This window comes from Myxine glutinosa, chromosome 10 (genome assembly GCF_964187855.1).
Source record: "Myxine glutinosa chromosome 10, kmMyxGlut1.1, whole genome shotgun sequence".
Classification (NCBI taxonomy): domain Eukaryota; kingdom Metazoa; phylum Chordata; class Myxini; order Myxiniformes; family Myxinidae; genus Myxine; species Myxine glutinosa.
This window is the reverse complement of record NC_136270.1, coordinates 131,176,732-131,203,149: the sequence shown is the minus strand read 5'-3', so window position 1 is coordinate 131,203,149 and position 26,418 is coordinate 131,176,732. Positions and strand designations below refer to the sequence as shown.

The 26,418-nt window shown below is 47.3% G+C and overlaps 1 protein-coding gene across 3 annotated transcripts in view; it reads left to right on the top strand.

Annotated features, from left to right (window-relative positions):
• COL6A1 (collagen type VI alpha 1 chain) overlaps nucleotides 1-26,418 on the top strand; it is a 104,902-nt gene that overhangs the window by 20,054 nt on the left and 58,430 nt on the right. For all 3 annotated transcript variants that reach the window (XM_078786099.1, XM_068126086.2, XM_068126085.2), the window contains exons 3-12: nucleotides 1,393-1,522; nucleotides 15,742-15,942; nucleotides 20,312-20,468; nucleotides 22,060-22,170; nucleotides 22,774-22,794; nucleotides 22,906-22,926; nucleotides 23,112-23,156; nucleotides 23,259-23,312; nucleotides 23,450-23,494; nucleotides 23,828-23,854. In XM_078786099.1, the coding sequence (XP_078642225.1) occupies nucleotides 1,393-1,522; nucleotides 15,742-15,942; nucleotides 20,312-20,468; nucleotides 22,060-22,170; nucleotides 22,774-22,794; nucleotides 22,906-22,926; nucleotides 23,112-23,156; nucleotides 23,259-23,312; nucleotides 23,450-23,494; nucleotides 23,828-23,854 (812 nt within the window). The remainder of the gene's footprint in view (nucleotides 1-1,392; nucleotides 1,523-15,741; nucleotides 15,943-20,311; nucleotides 20,469-22,059; nucleotides 22,171-22,773; nucleotides 22,795-22,905; nucleotides 22,927-23,111; nucleotides 23,157-23,258; nucleotides 23,313-23,449; nucleotides 23,495-23,827; nucleotides 23,855-26,418) is intronic.

Here is a 26,418-nt window from a genome sequence, read left to right as displayed (position 1 = left end):
CTAACCTCTTATGCAGGTCCTAACCTCTTATGCAGGTCCTAACCTCTTATGCAGGTACTAACCTCTTATGCAGGTCCTAACCTCTTATGCAGGTCCTAATCTGTATTACACGTCCTAACCTCTTATGCAGGTCCTAACCTCTTATGCAGATCCTAATCTGTATTACATGTCCTAACCTCTTATGCAGGTCCTAACCTCTTATGCAGGTCCTAATCTGTATTACACGTCCTAACCTCTTATGCAGGTCCTAACCTCTTATGCAGGTCCCAATCTGTATTACACGTCCTAACCTCTTATGCAGGTCCTAATCTGTATTACACGTCCTAATCTGTATTACACGTCCTAATCTGTATTACACGTCCTAATCTGTATTACACGTCCTAACCTCTTATGCAGGTCCTAACCTCTTATGCAGGTCCTAACCTGTATTACACGTCCTAACCTCTTATGCAGGTCCTAATCTGTATTACACGTCCTAACCTCTTATGCAGGTCCTAACCTCTTATGCTGGTCCGAACCTCTTATGCAGGTCCTAACCTGTATTACACGTCCTAACCTCTTATGCAGGTCCTAATCTGTATTACACGTCCTAACCTCTTATGCAGGTCCTAACCTCTTATGCAGGTCCGAACCTCTTATGCAGGTCCTAACCTGTATTACACGTCCTAACCTCTTATGCAGGTCCTAACCTCTTATGCAGGTCCTAACCTCTTATACACGTCCTAACCTGTATTACACGTCCTAACCTCTTATGCAGGTCCTAACCTCTTATGCAGGTCCTAACCTCTTATGCAGGTCCTAACCTCTTATGCAGGTCCTAACCTCTTATACACGTCCTAACCTGTATTACACGTCCTAACCTCTTATGCAGGTCCTAACCTCTTATGCAGGTCCTAACCTGTATTACACGTCCTAACCTCTTATGCAGGTCCTAACCTCTTATGCAGGTCCTAACCTCTTATACACGTCCTAACCTCTTATGCAGATCCTAACCTCTTATGCAGGTCCTAACCTTTTATGCAGGTCCTAACCTTTTATGCAGGTCCTAACCTTTTATGCAGGTCCTAACCTCTTATGCAGGTCCTAACCTCTTATGCAGGTCCTAACCTCTTATGCAGGTCCTAACCTCTTATGCAGGTCCTAACCTCTTATGCAGGTCCTAACCTCTTATGCAGGTCCTAACCTCTTATGCAGGTCCTAACCTCTTATGCAGGTCCTAACCTCTTATGCAGGTCCTAACCTCTTATGCAGGTCCTAACCTGTATTACACGTCCTAACCTCTTATGCAGGTCCTAACCTCTTATACACGTCCTAACCTCTTATGCAGGTCCTAACCTTGCTCTGTAACACCCTCCCATATCTGGTTATGATCGTTCTTCCGTGTGTTCACAGAATGCCCTGTGGATTTATTCTTCGTCTTGGATACATCTGAGAGTGTTGCTTTACGGGTAAAGCCATATGGACATCTTGTTGATAAAATCAAGAGTTTTACTGCGACGTTCTTGGACCATCTGCACAACAGGTTAGTGTGCTTGACAAGGACCAGATGTTGCCCCATACCCCACAGTTTCTTCCTGAACCATGTGCAAAACCATCAGCTGGGTCTGTGTATTCCATGATGTTTGTGAGGTTATCTCCACTTCCCATGTTACATTGAAATTCAATGAATAACACTCCATAACAACACACAATGTGAACCAACCATGCACATAAGCAATTCTTAAAGCTCATTACTGTTTCAGGAAGTGTGGATTTTGAAAAGGTGTGTGTGTGTGTGTGTGTGTGTGTGTGTGTGTGTGTGTGTGTGTGTGTGTGTGTGTGTGTGTGTGTGTGTGTGTGTGTGTGTTATGCTGACAGGATGGCATAGGGGTATTATGCACACTCACCTCTAAGCCATCTCGCTTGGGTTGGACTCCCTGGCCCTGTAAACTATTAACTGTCATGCCCGTGTTTCACAGACAGGGTGATTCATCAATGTGTAGATTGGGCGCCACATTTGCCAACATTAGTTGCTGGATGTTAGATTCCATTGTGTCCTTCGCAAAGAGTAAGCGAGCTATTGCCAGCACCCTGAACAAATTCCAGGTTCCTGCCATAACTACTGCTGGGAGAGGGATGGCAAATCGCCGAGGATGACACTTGCCAAGAATCTGCTTCAGCCGAACCGACGCTCTGTAACTCAAAGTGTGGTATTGAAGGAGCGGCGCTCCAACGCGAGTCGAAAGAATTGACGCGACCAAAGACGGAATTCGTCCGAGTTGCTTTAATGAAACAAAACAGCTCAGGTATTCTGACCAAAAGCCCGTTTATCGGGCAGCAATATATATATACACATTTATGCCGGGGCGTTTGCCCGGTAAAACCGAGACCGGGCATGCCCGGGTGTCAAAGGCGAGTCTGGACATGCCCGGGCGTCCTGAACGCGGCCTGGCAAGTCGAGGCTGGGCGTGCCCGAGCGCTCTGGGCGAGCCCTGGAAAGGCGATAGCGGGCATGCCCGGACGCTCTGGGCGAGCCCTGGAAAGGCGAGAGCGGGCATGCCCGGACGCTCTGGGCGAGCCCTGGTAAGTCGAGGCTGGGTGTGCCCGGGCGCTCTAGGCGAGCCCTGGAAAGGCGAGAGCGGGCATGCCCGGGAAAGACGAGACCGGGCGTGCCCGGGAGGTTCGGGCGTGCCCGGGAACAGCGAATCCGGGCATGCCCAGGAGAGGCGCGTCTGGGCCCGTCCAGACGAGCCCGGCATGGCGATCGCGCCCTGGCCGCGTCCTGGCAGGTGCAAGGCGATTGTGTACATTCAGCGGGAGCCGCTACACACACCCCTCCAGAATCGACCTGCACCGGCAGGGTCAATTTAAGGGGGGTCCGGATGACCCGGCCGAAGCGACCCCTGGAGGGTCGTGGGGGGGGGGGGGTCCGATCTGGTGGTGGGTGGTCGAGCGGGGGGAACTGCCGACGGGGGGCGGCCTCGCCGCGGAGGAAGGGCCAACCGTGGTGGTCGGTCGACGTCCACGGGCGCCGGTTTGAGGCGGTCCACAGAGATCCGGTCCGACCGGCCGCCGACGTCGACGACGAAGGACTTGTCGCCCCGTCGCAGGACCCGGAAGGGCCCGTCGTACGGCGGCCGTAGTGGCCCCCGGTGCGCGTCATGACGCACAAAGACGTACTCCGCTGTGCGAAGCGCCGGGGGGGACGTAGGACTGGGGGCCACCGTGGCGGGACGTTGGCACGGGGGCAAATCGTCGGGCGGCCTCCTGGAGGTCCGAGCGCTGGTGTGCGGCGGACCAGGGACTGGTAGCGTCGGGCATGAACTCGCGCGGTACGCGGAGCGGCTGGCCGTAGACGAGCTCGGCGGCGGACGCCCGGAGGTCCTCCATGGGGGCCGTGCGGAGGCCCAAAAGGACCCACGGCAGCCGGTCGGTCCAACCGTCGTCCTGAAGGCCGGCCATGAGTGCGGCCTTCATGGAGCGGTGAAACCGCTCGCACAATCCATTGGCTTGGGGGTGGTAGGTCATGGTGCGGTGCAGCGTGACCCCCAACGAGCGGGCGACCGCGCCCCAAAGTTCGGACGTGAACTTTGGGCCGCGGTCGGACGAGATGTCCGCCGGCGCGCCGAAGCGCGTGACCCAGGTGGCGATGAACGCCTGCGCCACGTCGGCGGTGGTGGTGGAGGTGAGGGGCACGGCCTCCGGCCACCTGGTGGTCCTGTCCACCATGGTGAGCAGGTGGGTGAACCCCCGCGATGGGGGCAGGGGACCCACCAGGTCGACGTGGACGTGGTCGAAACGCCGTGCAGGCACCGTGAAAGGTGCTAGCGGGGCCTGGGTGTGGCGGTGGACCTTGGCCCGCTGGCAGGCCGTGCAGGCGTTGGCCCAGTCGCGGACGTTCCGTCGAAGGCCGTGCCAGACGAAACGTGCCGACACCAGCTTCTGAGAAGCTTTCCGGCCCGGGTGAGAAAGGCCGTGGATGGAGGCGAAGATGTGGCGCTGCCAGGAAACGGGCACGATGGGGCAAGGCTGGCCCTGGGAGACGTCGCAGAGCAGGACGGTGCCCGCGAAGGGGATGTCGGCCAGGCGGAGGCCCGTGTCCGCCGCCCGGAGGGCCTGCACCGAGGTGTCGGTGGTCTGGTCGGCCGCCATGAGCGCGAAGTCCACGCCGAGGTGGACCGCGTTCGCGCTGGCCCGAGAAAGACAGTCGGCCACGGCGTTGTCTTTGCCGGCGACGTGCCGGATGTCCGTGGTGAATTCCGACACGGCGGAGAGGTGGCGCTGCTGGCGGGCCGACCACGGCTCCGTGACTTTGGCCATTGTGTAGACCAACGGCTTGTGGTCGACGAAAGCCGTGAACGGGCGGCCTTCCAGGAGGTGTCGGAAATGGCGAACGGCCAGGAATAGACCGAGCAGCTCGCGGTCGAACGTGCTGTATTTTAACTCCTTCGGCCGGAGTTGCCGGCTGAAAAAAGCGAGTGGCTGCCAAACCCCGTCCACCCATTGTTCATGGACGGCGCCCACCGCGTAGTTGGAGGCGTCCGTAGTGAGGGCGATGGGCGCGTTGAGCACCGGGTGAGCCAGCAGCGTTGCGTCGGCGAGGGCCTGTTTTGCGCTCGCGAAGGCCGCGTCCATGGCCGCGGACCAAACGATGTCATGCTTGGCCGGCTTGCCCCGGAGGGCCTCGTAAAGGGGTCGCATGAGCTGAGCAGCGCGGGGCACGAATCGGTGATAAAAATTCACCATGCCGAGGAACTCTTGTAGGGCCTTGATGGAACGGGGACGCGGGAACGTGGTGATGGCCTCGACCTTGGTCGGCAGCGGCACGGCCCCGGTCTTGGTGATGCGGTGGCCCAAAAAGTCAACGGTCGTCGTGCCGAAGTGGCATTTGGCCGGGTTGACAATTAAGCCGTGCTCGCTGAGGCGACCGAACAGTGTTCGGAGGTGGAGGAGGTGCTCGGCGCGGGACGTGCTGGCGACGAGGATGTCGTCCAGATAGACGAAAAGAAATGGCAGGTCGCGCAGCACGCCATCCATTAAGCGCTGGAACGCCTGGGCCGCGTTCTTGAGGCCAAACGGCATCCTCAAAAATTCGAACAGGCCGAACAGCGTGATGACGGCCGTCTTCGGGACGTCGGCCGCCCGGACAGGTACCTGGTGGTATCCCCCTATCAGGTCAATTTTGGAAAATATGACCCGTCCCGCCAAACGGGCGGAAAAGTCCTGGATGTGCGGGATCGGGTACCTGTCGGGGGTGGTAGCGTCGTTGAGGTGGCGGTAGTTGCCACACGGGCGCCATCCGCCCCCCGGCTTTGTCACGATGTGCAGTGGTGAGGCCCACGTGCTATTGGAGCGCTGCACGATGCCGAGGTGCTCCAACGCGTCGAACTCGGCCTTTGCCACGGCGAGCTTGGCCGGGTCGAGGCGGCGGGCCCTGGCGTAGACCGGCGGGCCCGTAGTGGGTATGTGGTGCTCGATCCCATGCCGCACTGCGACGGCCGAAAACGTCGGCCGCGTGAGGGCCGGGAATTCCGCGAGCAGGCGAGCGAACTCGTTCGCCGTCGGGAGGGCGCACGCCAGTTCGGTCGGCGCGGAGCTGCTCATCGTGCACGCCAGGGAGCTGAAGGTCTCGGCGTGGACAAGGCGATGTCGTTTGACGTCGACCAGCAGCCCGTGCGCGCAGAGGAAGTCGGCGCCCAGCAAAGCCATGAGGACGCAGGTGGTCACAAAGGTCCACTGAAAGCGCTGGCTGCCGAAGCAGAGGGTGACGTCGCGCGGGCCGAAAGTGCGTATGGCCGAGCCATTAGCAGCGACCAAAGAGGGGCCGCAAACGGCGTCCCGCCTGTCCTGCTCGGAGGCGGGTATGACGCTCAGTTGGGTGCCGGTGTCACAAAGGAAACGCCGCCCGGATGCTTTGTCCCGAATAAAAAGCAAGTTGCCCGAGTGGCCGGCGCTCATGGCTGGGAATGAACGCCGGCCCGGCCGTTTCCCGACTTGCCGAAAGTGCACGGGGGGTCGGCACGTCCGAGCCTTGTGTCCGAACCTGGCGTGGTAAGAACACCACGCCTGGTCAGGTGGAGGCCCCGGCCGTCATGTCGGAAGCGGTCGGCGCGGCGTGGCGGCCGCCAGTTGCACCGGCAGTTCGGCCTCCAACCACGCAGGGCGCTCGGGCATCGGGGGCGTCGCCTGGGATGGCGGCAGGCTCCAGGTAGCCGCGCCGATGTGTTGGCCCGCCGAGGAGATCTTATCGGCTTCACTGGCGAGGGCGCGGGGATCGGTGATCGACGTGCCAGCCAGGGTGAGGCGTACCGGGTGAGGCAGCTGGCGAAGGAACAGCTCGCGGAACAGAAAATGCGGAGAGTGCTCACCGAGCAACGAGAGCATATAGTCCATGCACTCGGACGGGCGCGTGTCGCCGAGCTCGGGCAGGTCGAGCAGGCGCCGTGAGCGTGCCGCCGGTGAGAGGGCGAAAGCGTCGAGGAGGAGCGTCTTCAGCGCGTCATACTTGTCAGCAGCCGCTGGGTGCTCGAGGAGGCTCAGGGCGCGGGCCGCGGTGGCGGAACCGAGCACTGCCACGACGTGGTGGAAGCGGGTGTCGTCCGCGGTGATGCCTCGCAGGGCGAACTGGGAGTCCGCCTGGGCGAACCAAACAGCCGCGTGAGCCTCCCAGAAGGTAGGCAGTTTATGAGTCACTGCCGTGTCCATGTCGGTAGGTCACCAGTGAAGGAGCTGCGCTCCAACGCGAGTCGAAAGAATTGACGCGACCAAAGACGGAATTCGCCCGAGTTGCTTTAATGAAACAAAACAGCTCAGGTATTCTGACAAGCCCGTTTATCGGGCAGCAATATATATACACATTTATGCCGGGGCGTTTGCCCGGGAAAACCGAGACCGGGCATGCCCGGGTGTCAAGGGCGAGTCCTGGAAAGGCGAGTCTGGACATGCCCGGGTGTCCTGAGCGCGGCCTGGCAAGTCAAGGCTGGGCGTGCCCGAGCGCTCTGGGCGAGCCCTGGAAAGGCGAGAGCAGGCATGCCCGGACGCTCTGGGCGAGCCCTGGAAAGGCGAGTCTGGACATGCCCGGGCGTCCTGGACGTGGCCTGGCAAGTCGAGGCTGGTCGTGCCCGGGTGCTCTGGGCGAGCCCTGGAAAGGCGAGAGCGGGCATGCCCGGGAAAGACGAGACCGGGCGTGCCCGGGAGGTTCGGGCGTGCCCAGGAGAGGCGCGTCTGGGCCCGTACGGACGAGCCCGGCATGGCGATCGCGCCCTGGCCGCGTCCTGGCAGGTGCAAGGCGATTGTGTACATTCAGCGGGAACCGCTACAGTATATCAGATTGGATATATATACTGTACATACAGTATCTACTGTATCGTTTTTGTGTTTTTTAAAAAAATTTTAAGGCCATTTTCCCCGCTAGAGCAGGGGTTAGCCTTGCGGGCCCCATGACGATCATGGTTCCCTGTTTGAGGCAATGTTTTTATGGCCGGATGCCCTTCCTGACGCCAACCCTTAGTCGCAGGGATACGGTGTACCTATTCTAAACCGGGGTACACACCGGGATCATTCATCCCAGCAAGCTGGTACTCAATTTGCCAACCTCGGAAGGATGACAGGCTGAGTCAACCCCCGTGGCGTTAATTCAGCGATCGACCGGGATTCGAACCCAGGATCCTAGGATCCCAAGCCGGCACCCTAACCGCTAAGCCAACACCAGGGATACAGTATCTACTGTATGATGTACCATTAAACGACATCACAAGCATTTTATGCATAATAACTTGGCCTAGTGTGTCAGGCTTTTATATAGTGAAAAAATGGGCAGAGGTTTCATCTTCCATGAGCCTCGACCTTTATGTACACTACATGGCCAAAAGTATGCGGACACCCCTTCTAATTAGTGGATTCAGCTATTTCAACCACACCCATTTCTGACAGGTATATATAATCGAGCAGACAGCCATGCAATCTCCACAGACAAACATTGGCAGTAGAATGGGCCGTACTGAGGAGCTCAGTGACTTTCAATGAGGCACCGTCATCGGATGCCACCTTTCAACAAGTCAGTTCGTCACATTTCTGCCCTACTAGAGCTGCCCCGGTCAACTGTAAGTGTTGTTATTGTGAAGTGGAAACATCTAGGAGCAACAACAGCTCAGGCGCGAAATGGTAGGCCACACAAGCTCACAGAATGGGACCGCCGAGTGCTGAAGCGCGTAAATATCGTTTTTCCTCGGTTGCAGCACTCACTACCGAGTTCCAAACTGCCTCTGGAAGCAACGTCAGCACAACAACTGTTCTTCGGGAGCTTCATGAAATGGGTTTCCATGGCCGAGCAGCCGCACACAAGCCTAAGGTCACGAAGTGCAATGCCAAGCGTCAGCTGGAGTGGTGTAAAGCTCGCCGCCATTGAACTCTAGAGCAGTGGAAACTAGTTATCTGGAGTGATGAATCACGCTTCACCATCTGGCTGTCCCACGGACGAATCTGGGTTTGGCGGATGCCAGGAGAACGTTACCTGCCAGAATGCACAGTGCCAACTGTAAAGTTTGGTAGAGGAGGAATAATGGTCTGGGGCTGTTTTTCATAGTTTGGGCTCGGCCCCTTAGTTCCAGTGAAGGGAAAACTTAACACTACAGCATACAATGACATTCTAGATGATTGTGTGCTTCCAACTTTGTGGCAACAGTTTGGGGAAGGCCCTTTCCTGTTTCAGCATGACAATGTCCCCGTGCACAAAGCGAGGTCCATACAGAAATAGTTTGTCGAGATCGGTGTGGAAGAACTTGACTGGGCCTGCAGAGAGCCCTGACCTCAATCCCATCAGACACCTTTGGGATGAATTGGAACGCCGACTGTGAGCCAGGCCTAATCGCCCAACATCAGTGCCCGACCTCACTGATGCTCTTGTGGCCGAATTGAAGCAAATCCCCGCAGCAATGTTCCAACATCTAGTGGAAAGCCTTCCCAGAAGAGTGGATGCAGTTACAGCAGCAAAGCGGGGACCAACTCCATATTAATGTTTTTAGAATGATTTATTCCCATGATTTTGGAATGAGATGTGTGATGTTCTGGTGTCCACATACTTTTGGTCATGTAGTGTGTGTATAAATAATGGGAATGGATTATCCATCAAATCTTACACAATCATGTTTGTGGATTCTTAAGCAGGTCTCCTGTGAAGCAGAAACCCTCAACCCACTGTTTGCAGCCATCTTTGTTACAAACCGAGAATCTGTTGCACACATGGTCCAGTGTTTTTGTCGATTGGGAATTTTCCAACATGTATTCCTTTGATTGGATGGCACTGTTCCCTCTTATTCTCCCTACCTGCAGTATCTTGAGGGTAAAGAACGATATTAAATGCAGGATTTTTTTTTTTTTTTTTTGCAATTCTTTCCCTAGAGCTCCAAGGAGCTTATCCGTCCATCTGTTCACCTTCAGTGACACGAACCTTTTCTACATTTATTCACCTCTTTAGTACAATATTTTAAACAAAGTCGTTTATTAACTTGATCTCGAGAACAAATTGAAGATTTATGGAGCCCATCCCAAAAACCCGACAGGATACCTCAGAGGTGGTGTGACTCTCACTTGAGCGGTCTTGGCTGACCTCGAACACCCAACAGGTGCTGCACAGGCCGGATGTTAGCGTTCGGTGGATGTTTAGCATACCACGGTGTATTTCACAAATAATATGCCATCGTCTGCCGGTACCACGGCCAACGTCCAATCTTTTCCCAGAATGTGCAGGGGCACCGTATCAGGAGCACAGGCATGTGTCGGTCATGCTTTAGACCGACTTTTGAAGGTAGCTCCTGGTCCAACATGCATTCGCTGGATGATTCAATAAATGGGTAGAAGAAAATAATTTGGAGAGATGTTTTGCCGGAGGGTGTTGGGAGAGGTATTTTTCATTTATATATTTGAACTATTGTAGCTAATAACGTATTTAATATTTATATTCTGTACTTGAGTGATTTATCATGATATTTATGTGAATTGTCAAGTTTCATGTAATTGTAGCATTACTTGTTTGCAATAAAACACACATGATTTAAATGACACATGTTTGACACACATGACACATGTTTGCATTAAAACACACATTTGCAATTGTTGTTTTCATGTATTGTTATGCATTATGTTTTCCACTCTGTCAAAGCGCCTTTGGGCTTCTGGAAAAGCGCTATACAAAATAAATGAATTATTATTATTATTATTATTATTTAAATGTCAGTTAATATCGTTTATCCAGTCTGCTTCTGCTATTTCCGCAATGACATCATTAGTTGGATTATTTACAAGAACGTTAAGATAATGAAACGATTAATCCGGCCCAGTTGTATCCACAACCAACTGTTCACAGAAACACATGTTTAATACTCGGTGGGGTTGTGTGAATCATTTTATTTAATTACGAACAAATACCACCCGTTCTTTCCCTGATGGGAATACTGAGAGTGAGAATGAGAGTGAGAATGGATGAGGATGGTGGAGTGTTTCGGAAGAGGGATGGAAAGTTTCGGGCCGCTCAGTTTGGGGTTATGGAGGAGACGCACACTGCCACCCACATTGACACACTGACACATGCACACATACTTTCTCTTTTATTATTATAGATTATAGCCTGATGTTTCCTTAACTGTTAAGGTCACAAGGTCCTGAGTGCAAACCCCTGTCATGCCATTGAATTAACACCAGGCTGGTTGACTCAACCTGCCGTCTTTCGGACCTCGGCAAAATGAGTACCAGCTTGCGGAGATAAATAAGCCATTTGAGTATCCCGTGTCGGAGTGGTGACCCGGCCAGATTGTGCCCAATAGCCAAGAAACTGCTTTGGCAGCTCTATGCATCTGAAGATGCAAAAAGGAGTGGTCATCATTATAGCCGGCGAAGCCGGTGTTGTCAATGAACGCGTACGTATTATGTTGAAAAAAAACAGATTATGCTGGATCCCTTGGCTTGAGAATTTCGAAGCTTTGACGCACCAAATCGCTCAATGAGGCCGCCATCTTGCGGATGCGGAAGTATGCATAAAAAAATTGCGAAAAAGTTCAATAGGAGTTTGTTTCACCCGTCTTTGTTTGATTCACAATCTTATGCACCTCTAATATGTAATTAAAATACTTTAAGACCAACCTCGTTATCTTCAACGAAAATCGTCACCAAACACCAGAACCAAAGAGATTCGAGCATTTGAAAAAATATTTCAAAAAAGCTTTTTACCACATTTCGGAGGCTGAAAACGGCGTCAAATATTCTAAAGTTGACGAATAATTATTTTTTAGAAATCTCGCGGCCATAGGGGATAGTTTTTCACGGCCGGAAATATCTGAAGTTGAGACGGAATTCACCGAATTAATCAAGAAGTAAATTTTAGAAATTTTAATCTCATCCAGAATGCAAATGGTGTCATTTTAGGTCTGAATTTGCGAAATTTTGTGAGCTGACCAATCGGCGATCAGCTTAGGTCAGCCAATCAGCGCCATCGACACGGTTTGATTAACGACAGTCACACATTGCCGTTGAAACGGCGCTATCGTCTGATCTGTCAGCACTGATCTTACTGCAAGCTAACTTCTTCTGGTGGAGGAAGCCGCAGTGCCCGGAGAGAACCAGTCCTGACAGCGACTGGAGTTAGAAGACTACACACATACTGTGAAAACGTATATTAAGCCTAGAGTCCCTGTATATAGAGAGTTGTGTCAACTCAAATTTGGACGCCATTTTGTGTCTAAGTGTGTCGGATTAGATATACATGTACATTCGCGATATGGGGTTGCAATCATTTTCTCCTCCAATCTCAGCAGCCGTTCTTCAATAGAATCCCCAGTATCTTGGCCCTCTTGTGTATCAGTGTCCATAGGTTCACTCTCAGCTACAAAAGAGCACATATACAATTAATGGCCAACTGGAAAATTGGTATGTACAATTGCTCAGTATTCTGTAGATAAATGTTGTAATCGGGAAAGATAATTTTATACTTAACGTTAAATATAACACAATTTTTTTACAATTTAATTTTGCAAAATATTTAGAATAATGTAAAAAGAAAATGGCAACAGGAAGATAGTCATCATAATCTGAACGTACAATTATAGTTCAAAGAGCTATACAAATATAGACAAGCACATGCCTGTCATTTGGTAATCGTTTAAAATATGTCATTGATTGAACATGTCCTGCCATGATTTTGTAATAAATAAAACAATTCTTACATTGAGATTCATTTGAGGAGTCAATACGTTCACGAGTGGAGTAGGTGTGGTCGGACAAGTTTGGTAGATGTAGTCTCTCAGTTCTGGACGGTCCACGCTTCTTGGGGGAGTTGCGCAGCTTCACGGGTTTCCGGTCGCTAAATATTGTTGGAACTGCAGAGCACTTCAACCTCTTTTTGTCATCAGCTCGCCCACTCTCAAACTGATTCACATCGAAATGTTCCTGCAATCATACAATGAGTGTCCTTGATGTATTTATTTATTGAAATTTTTATTCTAACACAACACAGTTTAATTTTAATGAGCTGTCATGTACTAGTACTTCCACAACAGAAAATCACATGGACAATCTTCCGGAAGATGGCCAGACAAATCGCTAGCTCTATCGACCACATGTATATTGATATCAAACAGGGATAACAGCTTTTGAAAGTTGAGCCAGTTTTAAATGTGGGTACACAAATACACCTGTTTTACTGCATTAATCACCTAGAAATATTGTATGTTTTGGGAACGATAGCTGTCACCAGGTTAAATATATAGGGATTGTCCAATGTGCAAAATCTTCCATCACTACAATTTGGCCATAAATCCCGGGGTGGGAAATATTTGAGCAAATATGCCACAAGACGCATGAGCACTGTACAAAGCAAACAATAACTCGTCAAATTTTGGACGTATGGATGGCTGCACAACCCGCAAAAAAATTGAGCAGCCCCCCCCCTAAAATTGCTTTTATGATTGCCGATTAGGCTAAAGATTTTAAACCAAAAAAATAACTTGCCTCGGAATAAGTTTTGAATGGACGGACAGACAACTGAAAACAAAACGGACCATGGGTTTCCCACCCCTATAAAATCAAAATTAATTCCCTCTAAAAAAGTACAGTGACATTGCCCGCAGACTACCCAACCGCAGACCAGGCAATGTCACTGTACCGGGACATTTCATCAATCGATGACAATATGCGGTCCGCTAGGACTACCCGAAAAAAATTGAGCAGGGTTCTTCCCACGGAAATGCATTTTTGGTCAGCTCCTTGAAGATTATAAACAAACACAAATCACTTCCCTTTAAAAGGGTTTTCAACGGACAGACAACCAAAAAAAAACCGAGCAGATAGAATTGCTTTTGAACATCGATCATCAAGCGGCGTGGGCCTACCTGGCAGAGTCTCGAGGAGTCGATCGCTTTCCAGCTCTTTCGTCTGACTTTCGCTTCCCAAATTTGTCTTCTGACTTTATCACTTGGAAATCTATACATCTTATATTTCCCAGATTGGTTTGAACAACCAAAAGCAGAACAACCAGTCATTTTGTTTGGCAATAAACAACATTCCCGTACCAAGCTGACGTTCACGCACGGTGAAGTTAGACACAAAATGGCGCCACGAAATCACGTGACCAGAAATCTCGGGTCAGCGCATGGCGCAACTCTCTTTATACAGGGACTCTAATTAAGCCCAGTTAAAATTTCTTAAAATAGGCCCTAAGCTAGCACATCGTATAGTTACTTCCTTGAGCTTCTTGTGACATTTATTGTATGTAGGTATTGGGGAGGACTGTCTGCTCTTCTCTTTTACCAAGTCTTACCAGGTACGGTACCTACTACACCTACCTACAACCAACTACCTAACCTACTGATGCCATAGTGATAGTGATGGGTAAAATAGTGGCAAGAGGCTTTGGCTTCGCCGACTCATTGCGGCTTTGCAGTCGGGTACTAGTAGGTGGCGAAGCCGGTGTTGTGAATGAACACGTATGTATTATGTTGAAAAGGCAGATTTTGCTGGATCCCTTGAGAATTTCGAAGCTTTGACGCACCAAATCACTCAATGGAGGCTGCCATCTTGCGGATGCGGAAATATGCATAAAAAATTGCGAAAAAGTTCAGTAGGAGTTTGTTTCACCCGTCTTTTTTTGATTCCCAATTCTATGCACCCCTAATTTGTAATTAAAATACTTTAAGACCAACCTCGTTCCCCGGGCCCGCACGGGCCCTGGTTTACATTTCAAATCTGGCCTCCAAAGCCAGTCGCCGACTGGGCATCCTCCGTCGTGCGAAGTCCTTCTTTGGCACACCTGAGCTCCTCACCACATACAAGGCTTTCATCCGCAGCTCAATGGAATACTGCTCTCCCCTCTGGGCTGGTGCTCCTGCCTCACACCTAGCTCGTCTTCACGCTGTTGAAACCAAAGCATTCAGAATCATTGGAATCTCCCGCGATGAAGCTCACTCCAAGGGCCTCTCACTCACTCACCGCAGGCAGGTTGGTGGTCTTTCCGTCTTCTACCGACTCCTCTCTGGCCTTGCCCCCCAGCTCTCTCTGGGCTCTGTCCCGCAAATATTCCTACAGGTCGCACAAGATCTGCCTGCACCCCTCTTATGGTTAAACGGCCAAAATCAAGACTCTCTGCTCACCTTCACTCCTTCATTCCTCTTTTCTCCCGCCTCTGGAACAAACTCCCTCACTCTCTTTAATCCCACTCCTCCCTCCAGGTGTTTAAAACAGCTGTTCACCACCATCTCTTATCTTCCCCCATCTAAAACATTGATCTTTTCTACCCCCGCTAATTTCACTCCAATTCCACTTTTTTGAAATACCAACTTCTGTCCTGGATGTCCTTGGTGTTCTTGTGTTTTATACTTCTCCCTCCTCCCCCCCCCCCCTTCCCACGCCTCCTCCCCCCAAGCCCTCTCCCTTCCACACATCTCCCTGCTCTCAAATGTTGTGTGTGTGTGCTTGCCCTTCCCTCCCCATCTTGTCTTCCACTCCCTCCTTTTATATATTTTGTTTGTCTGGTTGATTTGTTTGTGAAATAAATGTTAGCTCTTTCACGAGCCTCGATTCAGTAGACAAAAAAAAAAAGAAAAAAAAAAAAAACGAAAATCGTCACCAAACACCGGAACCAATGAGATTCGAGCATTTGAAAAAATATTTCAAAACTTATTCCCGCGTTTCGGAGGCTGAAAACGGCGTCAAATATTCTAAAATTGACGAAGAATTATTTTTTAGAAATCTCGCGGCCGTAGGGGATAGTTTTTCACGGCCGGAAATATCCGAAGTTGAGACGGAATTCACCGAATTAATCAAGAAGTAAATTCTATAAATTTTAATCTCATCCAGAATGCAAATGGTGTCATTTTGAAATAGGTACGGTACCTACTACACCTAACTACTACCAACTACCTAACCTACTGATGCCATAGTGATGGGTAAAATAGTGGCAAGAGGCTTTGGCTTCGCCGGCTCATTGCGGCTTTGCAGTCGGGTACTAGTAGATTATAGATTTTGGTGTTTTCGTGACTTACCTGTTGTGAGAAGTCAATTTTCGTGACTTACCTGTTGTGAGAAGTCAGTTTTCGTTTCATCAACCTGTTGTTTTATGCTGTTGAGCCTTCAAATGTGAATCGCGAGTCTGACTTGAACAAAGACAAATAGTGAGAGGAAAAAAAAAATGGAAGAAATAGAAAATGTGACCTTTCACCCCCACCTTCCTCCCTATTCTGCCTACCCTCCTCCCCCTGCCCCCCACACCTTGCTCAGGTATTACCGCTGTGACCGTAACCTGACTTGGAATGTTGGAGCATTACATTACAGCGATGAAGTGATTGAAATCAGTGGACTGGTCACAATCCCGGACCAACGTGAGGAACTGAAGAAAAATATCCTGATGGTTAAACAGATTGGCAAAGGTACATATACAGACTGTGCCCTGAGCAAGGCCATGGAACATCTCATGGGAAGGTAAGTCAGTCTGCTCCTGATTCCTGATTTCATAGATTATATTTACTCCCCCTAACCATGTGGGATATGTTCCTATTCTTTGCATCAACTCATGAAAAATTGTGATGAAATCAGACAAAAGAACTAAGATCACCTTCGTATATGATCCATTATGGGATCCCAAGTGGTGGAGCAGGGGCTCGAGGACTCACTAGGATCAAATGGGTAAAGATGACCAAATAGATGAAGATTCTGGGAAAAGCAAAAGTGGAATCATAACTGTCTGATAATAATAACAATAATAATTACAATTATTATTATTATTGGCTGCTGCTCTGTAAGTTAATTTAGATTTTTCTGTGTTCCAAGTAAATTTTCATCAACATTTTCACGAGGTTTGTTTCACTAGATTAATGGGTCGGCCTATTTGGTATTATTGTGTGGATTTGTTTGGTATTCTATTGGATTATATCTGTGGATTTGTTTGGCCTATTTGGTATTCCTATCTGAGCACATAATTAATAATGCAGGTTATATAATCTCATACATTGTGGGGATTTGTTCACCACCCCCAAAATACTCTTTTATAAAAGTACAAACATGGTACCTAATGTCCATGTCCTGCACTCAATAAATGCTTAAATTCTGAGCCGAGATTTGTTTTTTTGAGTTTGTGCTGTCCACATATGGATGGATCGCTACGCTCCAATATTTATAATTACTGGAATGTGATCCACAATGTAAAAAAAACAAAAAACATTCATGACAAATATTCTGAAATTCTGTAATTCTGAAACGAAACCTTGATCTTCTACCCCCGTTAAGTCACCCCAGATCCACTTTTTTGAAATATCAACTTCTTTCCTGGAAGTTCGAGCAATGTCCATGTGTTTATACCGCTCCCACCCCCCCCCTTTCCCCCCTTTCCAAGCCTCCGCCCCCGCTCCCTCCCACAGATCTCCCGATGTCCCTGTTGTCTACTGTTGTGGTTGTTGTTGTTGTTGTTCTTCCCTCTCTCTCCCCATATTGTCTCCCGCTCCCTTTATTATATGTTTTAGGTGTCGGGTTTTTTTTGTTGCGATTGATGTTCGCTCTTACACGAGCCTCGATCTTGTATGCAAAAAAAAAATGGCATGGTAAAGTTTGTGCTCAATTCCGAGCGTGGAGATATGGAAGCTAAAACATTAGCATATGTGCGTCCATGATCTAAGGCATTGCTTGTACATGTTGTCTTGAGCCGGCGGCCATGTTGGCTTTGAGTCATGGTCAGCACACCAATATGCACTAACCACAATCCACCTTTTTTGCCATGGTGTGCTTTAAAAGTTGTGTATTCCGAAATACAGGAAGGTGTTACATACAAGTAATGTATACATTAAGAGGTGCTACTTGTATACATAGGCGTAGTGATGGAGGGACTGACGGGGCGACTGCCCCGAGCACGAACATGGATGACCCTTCTGCCCCCCCCCCCCCCCCCTTCCGAATACCTCAAAAACACGATTTCATGCTCCATTTTGTTGTACTTGTACAGTATATAAATTACAATACAACAGACTCGTGAAAGCACGAGACATAACTTTCAGAAGCACGTTTTACTTAGACCCCGGTCTGCCGGCTCCATAAATCCCTTATTTTGTCGATTTTTTTTTGTGAATCTTCGAACAGATGAGGTGATGTATTCTGTAATATGGAGATAGGCCCAAGGGATGGCAGGGTGATAATTGTTCGACAGATATGTCGTTAGATACGTGTCGATCATAATCAGATCTGGATGTCGCACGCTGCAAGAGCCCAATGAGCAACTGCGAGGATCACGTGACAATTTAGCTTTTTTAACAATTCTTTGTCCCTCTCTCTTTTACATTTCGATATCTTGGATTGGAATCCTCACTTTACTATAATTTTACCCTCTTTATAATGTGTGCGGCCATCCGAGGATAATTGTAATCGGTGATCTTCCGGTTGCGTATTACATATTTATATACAGTCGTGGCTAACAAATATTGGCACCCTTGCACTTTTTTCAACTAATGCACCATTTCTTCCAGAAAATTGTTGAAATTAAAAATCTCTTGGTATCCACTTATGTATTTCTTTGGTTTGCAGTGGAACAAAACAAAAAAAGCTGAAAAAATTACTAAATCTTAGCTTATTCCACACAGAAATCCTAAAATGGCCAAGAAAATATTACTGGCACCTTTTAGAAGTTGTTCTAAATAATTAGATTTCAAGCAGGTGATTCTCCTTTACTTTGGAATTGAACTCACCTTTGGTGAGTTGCAGGTGCTTGCAAAATCAAAAAATAAAAATCACCCATTCAACCAGTTTGAATGGAGAAAAGGAGTTATTCTGCTGTTTTGTGTCACTGTGTGTACATCAATGAGCATGGAGAAAAGAAAGAAAACCAGAGAATTGTCTGAGGAGGTCAGACACAAAATTGTAGCCAAGCATGGACAATCTCAAGGCTACAAGTCAATCTCCAGAGAACTTGATGTTCCTGTATCCACCGTACGCAATGTTGTCAGGAAATTTAAGGCCCATGGCACTGTAGCCAACCTCCCTGGACATGGCCGCAAGAGAAAACGTGATCGAAAATTACAGCAAAGGATGTTAAAAAAAAAAATTTTTTGAAACCTTTTTTTTGGGGATACAGAATCGGGACTCGTGTAAGAGCTAACACATTGAACATGAAAACATGCAATGAAGGGAGCAGGAGACAACAGGGGAGAGGGAGAAGCACACAAGCACAACAACAGTAGAGAACAGGGACGTCGGTAGATATGTGGAAGCTGGAAGGGGGAGGGCTGGGGGAGGAACGAGGGGTACATGGTATAAAGCAAATTAACACGACGAGGAATTTCATGAAAGAATTTGGGGATTGAAAGAGGTGGATTTTTGGTGTTTTAACGGGGGTAGAAAAGATCGAGGCTTCGGATGGGGGAAGATAAGAGATGGTGGTGAACAGCTGTTTTGAAGACCTGGAGGGAGGCGAGGGATTGAAGAGAGTGTGGCAGTTTGTTCCAGAGGTGGGAGAAAAGAGGAATGAAGGAGTGAAGGTGAGCAGAGAGTCTTGATTTTAGCAGTTTCACCAGAAGAGGGTTGCTGGCAGATATTGTGCGTCCTGTAGGAATATTTGGGGGACAGAGCACAGACAGAGCAGGGGGAGGAAGGCCGGAGAGGAGTCAGTTGAAGACAGAAAGACCACCAACCTGCCTGCGGTGAGGGACTGAAAGGCCCTCAGAATCGGCTTCATCATGGGAGATTCCAATGATTCTGAAAGCTTTGGTTTCAACTGCATAAAGCCGAGCTAGGTGTGAGGCAAGAGCACCAGCCCAGAGGGGAGAGCAGTATTTTATTGAGCTGTGGATGAAAGCTTTGTATATGGTGAGGAGCTCAGGTGTGCCCAGAAAGGACTTTGCACGACGGAGGATGCCCAGTCGGCGACTGGCTTTGGAGGTCAGCTTGGAAATGTGGTTTTCCCAGGAAAGATCGTGGCAGATAGAGAGGCCCAAAAGCTTGAGTGACAGAGCTTCTTCAAGAGGATTTTTCAGAAAATAGATGGGAGGGTTGTCCAGACGGTCTTTTCGGAGAGACAAAGTGAGAGTGTGAGATTTGTCAGGACTGAAAGACATGTGCCACTTGTTTGACCAGTTTGTGATGTTATCCAGGTCTGCAGAGAGTGAAGAGGCTGCTGCCTGCCGATCTGAGGGTTGAGATATGGAGCGGCAGAGAGTGGAGTCATTAGCAAAGAGCAGGATTTTAGGACCCGTGGGCTGATGTCGTCTGGTCCAGTTGCAAAGTCAGAATCGAGGTTTGACAGAAACCTCCCCAGTCCACACCTTGTCAGGAGAGAAGGACACAGGGTCCAGGAGCAGCTGGGTTCGACTGGGTATGGTAGGTACAGAGAGAGATGGATTCGGGACACAAGATTTTGAGGCAACAGAGTTGAGGCATTCAGCTTTGTCACGTGCCATCATGTCAGCTGTGTCGCCATTTGAGGTAAGGGAGGAGATGAAGGGGGAACAAACACCAGAAACGGATTTGACCAGATGCCACCAGGATTTGGAGGAAGGAGACAGGTTTGAGAGTTCAGTCTTGAGAGAGGAGAGATAGTGTTTCCTGGCTCTCCTGAGGGTAGACACACATCATTTAAATCCGTCCATAACTTTTTGAGATATCCTGCACGCACAGAAACTGATAGCGGTGAAAACCACCTCTGTCCATAGGTAGGGTAGGGCGGAGGGGAGGGAGTAATAGTGTGTGGGGGGGGGGGGGGGGTGTTACGGTTTATACGTTTGCTGCATCAACATAAACAGATCAGATCAACTTTTATTCCATTGGAAGCTTGATTGGCTTGAAATGTCTGAGGCTTGATTTTAATTTGCAGACGCGTTCAAGGCCGAGGCAAATACATCGTCACCATTACGGACGGACATCCGTTGGACGGGTACAAAGAGCCTTGTGGTGGCCTGTCACATGTGGCCAACGAAGCAAAGTCACATAACATCAAGCTGTTTGCAGTGGCTGTGTCTCCCGATCAAGTGGTAAGACCTTTTTTATTTAATGACTTTTTCCCACTGTCATCGCAAATGTACTCCTTATTTCACAATATGATTCCGACACAGGTGTGATGGGATTTTAGCCAGGTCGTTTTTAAGCCTCTCCAGTTTTGGAAGCACAATTTTGCTCATAATTTCCTTTTGTAAGAAGCAAACATTTCCTGGTTCTAAAAGCAGACAAATCTGGAACATGATTATTCCCTTAATGTTTTCATTGTTAGCAAGAAGTTTCTTTGTCTTTCTCCACTCAGTTTGAACAGATCACAAAAAATTCCATTATCTCAGCGCAATAAATACTCTTGAATCGCTTCAAAGGTTTAGAGACTTTAAAGTATCTAGAAATATGATGTACCTGATGGTAAAGGTTGAAAAGTTAACGATGTCTGCTGATACGGAGTGTATGGAAAAGAGGAATCTTAAACACAATGAAAGTAATCTGGGAATAACGACCAGAAATGTCCTGCTTTTGTTCCCAGGAATATTTGCTCCTCATGGGGAAAGTAATGAGTACAACTATGTGCTTCCAATAGGGAAGAACCTTCAAAACCTTCATTCACATCTGGAATTTTTGGTTCAGGCCTGGATCTTTCACTCTGACCATTCTTTCATTAATTCATTAATGTAATTCTTGGAATATGCGGTTATCTGATCAATGTGAACATATTTTAAATGGAGAATTATCCACACTAGCAACGGTACCCGCCCTACGGGTGGGGCTGCAATTGGGAGGCCCAAATGAAAAGGCTAAATATCAGAAATTGAAGGCTTTTTTATTTTAAACGTTTTATATAAACATCCGTTAAATCATATCACATGCAAATCATCAAAATCTAAACAGTATTTGTAGAATTTCAATAAAAGCCACATCACTGTTCATATCGGTAAATATTATTCCATCGAGTTTGGAAAAACTGGAAAATTGGAAATTGGAAAAATTCGAAAATTGGAAAAAAAAATTGGAAAAACAATATAGCCTATTTTACTCCCAGGGGTCCCAGGATTACCCACCCAAAATTTCGTTGCGATCGGTTCAGCCGTTTTTGTGGTACCTGGGAACAGACAGACAGACATTTGGTGAATTATCGTAAGATTGTGCATATTTCAGGGAACTGCAAGTTGTGGTAGTTTATAGTTTTGTCCATGTAAGTAGCTTAGTTGTCTTTGGTGAAAGCATAAAAAGGTAGGCCTCTATAGATTGACAGGTTTAGACTGTGGACCAATCGTATAGGTTGTTTCCCATGATCAGAGAAGTCACCCAGTCAAACAGGATGTTATGGACTCTGCATGAATAATTCCTATCAGTCATTCAGGTCTAGAGAACAGATTTTATGTTATGATCAGTTAATTTTGAGGATTGAGCATCTCCGTAAACACGATCACCATCGAGAGCTATACTTCGAGGTGCAGCACCACCTTCTAACTTCATCAGAATGGCAATTTCTCAGCTGATTCTGATCCTGTCGGCGATTACGTTCAAGATAGATACGTCATGGACAAACTCATTGGAAATGGTCAAAACGAGGCAGGAATTCTCAGTTGGAAATTTAAATGTGAAGTTTTGTTTTGCCTTCCACAGGAACCACGTTTGAGGATCATATCCTCAGGACCAAAGTACCGTTACAACTATACGGGAAGTACCGATGGATCTCAGGAGATGGACATTATCAATGGGATCATCAACACAATTGTAAGTTTTCTGTTTGTACCTTCACTCTCCAAGTCTAATATTTAATATGTGTAATTACTTGCATGCTGGACATACGGCCTGGTGTTGGCATAGCGGTTAGGGTGCCGGCTTGGGATCCTAGGATCCTGGGTCCGAATCCCGGTCGATCGCTGAATTAACACCAGTGTGGTTTACTCAGCCTGTCATCCTTCCGAGGTCGGCAATTTGAGTACCAGTTCGCTGGTAATTCCCTGCGTGTCGCAAGAGGCGACTAACAGGGTTGGCGGCAGGAAGTGCATCCGGCCATAAAACATTGCTTCAAAAAGGGGACCAAGGTGCCAGAAAAAGGCCAACCCTGCTCTGCGGGGGAAAATGGCCTCCAGAGGTGGTTCCTCCTGGACATGCATGTTTCTCGTGTCCGTCAAGGACAGCAGTCGGGCCCCACGTACCATACGGATCCTATCAAACTAGAATTTCTCTTCCTAGTTCAATCATCGTCATTCTGAGAAAAGCTTCTCGTGGCCTGCAATGAAACGTCTATCAGATTGATTTCAGATCTCATGACAAATCATGTGGATAGTCACCACAAGATGGTGACTTGTTCGTATCACTTTTTTTTTACAGAATGATGAACAGGAAGTTGATGTAAGTATTTTGTTTCCTTTCTTTACTCGTTTTGATTTGATGGAGACATTGAGCTTCTGTTGTGCAACCAACGGACACTCACAATGACTATTCTTTTCCTTGTGCCTTCAGTGCTGCACGTACGAGTGTGAGGTACGTACTCGCGCCAGCTGTCGTTATACGTAGGAAGCACGTGGCTATTTTTTTATATCACCGGGTGGTGTATTGGTAGATTATCGTGTTCACTGGTTGCTATTCTGCAAATTACATTTTCCAAGCGTGGCATGACGTTTTGCCGAGTGCTAGGATAAACAGGAACACGTGTGTTGTCTCCGCAGGCTCCGCGTGGCAATCGTGGGACCGTGGGAGAACCAGGCTCAGCGGTATATATCAGATTCCATTCTCTAATGTGCAGCTGTTTTTCGATACACTTCAGTTTTATTTGCATTCTTGTGCTCATTCTGCTTTCCCTCATTAACTGGCAGGGATCAACAGGAAGAAGAGGGGCCTCAGGAAAGCCAGGACCAGATGGACCAGTGGTATGTAATACATATTTGCATATCCATGTGAGCTTTGCTAACAGTTTGTACACACCGTTGATTTAGGACTATTATAAAACCGATAAAGTGTGTTCTCACTGTTTTCAATGTAATTCTGTGCTTTCTCTGCTTTCCAGGGACCACCTGGTTATGTGGGACCACCTGGACATCCTGGAGAAAAGGTAATCCATTGGTCATCGAGATAATTCCGATATCGAAGCTTAAATGACCAAATCCCAACCAAGCCAGAGATATTGATGCACAATATGTATCTCACTTCCATGTTTACTTGCTTTTCATGGAATCCTGAACTTTCCCATAAATGGTAATAGCAACACCACGTGTATTTTGGGCCTGTATGAGTAGGTGCACCATCATGAGACGACGACACGGTCCTATGAATATGAACTCGAGTTGAAATTCCATCGTAAACAGGAAGCGTATTATTATTATTCCGAACAATCTGTACATTGTTTGTGGTTAACGTTCGCATTTTTTTTGTCTGTTCCTTTTAGGGAAACCGCGGAGTGGAAGGAGGAAAGGTATACATAACACGCAACACATCAGGTGTTCTTGTGCCATGGCAAACATGTCCCAATAATCGATGATCCTTTGGTAGAGGTAATTAGGTGTGTTTTCCACTAAATATAACTCGTTTTTGTTTCATCCAAACGTGGTGAATTAAGGATTCTTCCGGAATTGCTCATCACCTCAATGTGTTTCCACAATGGCCCTGTGAGACTTGCCAGAAACGCATGGTGCTGGCCTAGGCCAATCTTGGCCCTGTGCTTTACTCTTACTTAAAAGCAACAGCGGACGTCTGATGCATCGCAGTGGACATTCATTTTTGCCTCAGGAATGTCAAACTGCACATTTACCACATCGTACGTTACATTTACCACATTGTACATTACATTTACCACCTTGTACATTACATTTACCACCTCGTACGTTACATTTACAGCCTCGTACGTTACATTTACCACCTTGTACATTACATTTACCGCCTCATAGGTTACATTTACAGCCTCGTACGTTACATTTACCACCTTGAACATTACATTTACCACCTTGTGCATTACATTTACCGCCTCATACGTCACACTTACCACCTCGTATGTTACATTTACCACCTCGTACGTTACATTTACCACCTTGAACATTACATTTACCACGTTGTACATTACATTTACCACCTCGTACATTACATTTACCACCTTGAACATTACATTTACCACCTTGAACATTACATTTACCACCTTGAACATTACATTTACCACCTTAAACATTACATTTACCACCTCGTACGTTACATTTACCACCTTGAACATTACATTTACCACCTTAAACATTACATTTACCACCTCGTACGTTACATTTACCACCTCGAACATTACATTTACCACCTTGTACATTACATTCACAGCCTCGTACGTTACATTTACCACCTTGTACATTACATTTACCGCCTCATACGTCACACTTACCACCTCGTACGTTACATTTACCACCTCGTACGTTACATTTACCACCTTGTACATCACATTTACCACGTTGTACATTACATTTACCACCTCATACGTTACATTTACCACCTTGAACATTACATTTACCACCTTGAACATTACATTTACCACCTTGTACATTACATTTACCACCTCGAACATTACATTTACCACCTTGTACGTTACATTTACCACCTCGGTAAACCTCGAACATTACATTTACCGACTTGTACATCACATTTACCACCTTGCACATTACATTTACCACCTTGCACATTACATTTACCACCTTGTACATTACATTTACCACCTTGACTATTACATTTACCGCCTCGTACGTTACATTTACTACCTTGAACATGACATTTACCACCTTCGACATTACACTTACCACCTCGTACATTTCATTTACCACCTCGTACGTTACATTTACCACCTCGGACATTACATTTACCACCTTGTACATTACATTCACAGCCTCGTACGTTACATTTACCACCTTGTACATTACATTTACCGCCTCATACGTCACACTTACCACCTCGTACGTTACATTTACCACCTCGTACGTTACATTTACCACCTTGTACATCACATTTACCACGTTGTACATTACATTTACCACCTCATACGTTACATTTACCACCTTGAACATTACATTTACCACCTTGAACATTACATTTACCACCTTGAACATTACATTTACCACCTTGAACATTACATTTACCACCTTGAACATTACATTTACCACCTTATACATTACACTTACCACCTTCTACATTACACTTACCACCTTGTACATTAATTTTACCACCTTGAACATTACATTTACCACCTTGTACATTACATTTACCACCTTGAACATTACATTTACCACCTTGTACATTACATTTACCACCTCGAACATTACATTTACCACGTTGTACATTACATTTACCACCTCATACGTTACATTTACCACCTTGAACATTACATTTACCACCTTGAACATTACATTTACCACCTTGTACATTACATTTACCACCTCGAACATTACATTTACCACCTTGTACGTTACATTTACCACCTCGGTAAACCTCGAACATTACATTTACCGACTTGTACATCACATTTACCACCTTGCACATTACATTTACCACCTTGCACATTACATTTACCACCTTGTACATTACATTTACCACCTTGACTATTACATTTACCGCCTCGTACGTTACATTTACTACCTTGAACATGACATTTACCACCTTCTACATTACACTTACCACCTCGTACATTTCATTTACCACCTCGTACGTTACATTTACCACCTCGGACATTACATTTACCACCTTGTACATTACATTCACAGCCTCGTACGTTACATTTACCACCTTGTACATTACATTTACCGCCTCATACGTCACACTTACCACCTCGTACGTTACATTTACCACCTTGTACGTTACATTTACCACCTTGTACATCACATTTACCACGTTGTACATTACATTTACCACCTCATACGTTACATTTACCACCTTGAACATTACATTTACCACCTTGAACATTACATTTACCACCTTGAACATTACATTTACCACCTTGAACATTACATTTACCAC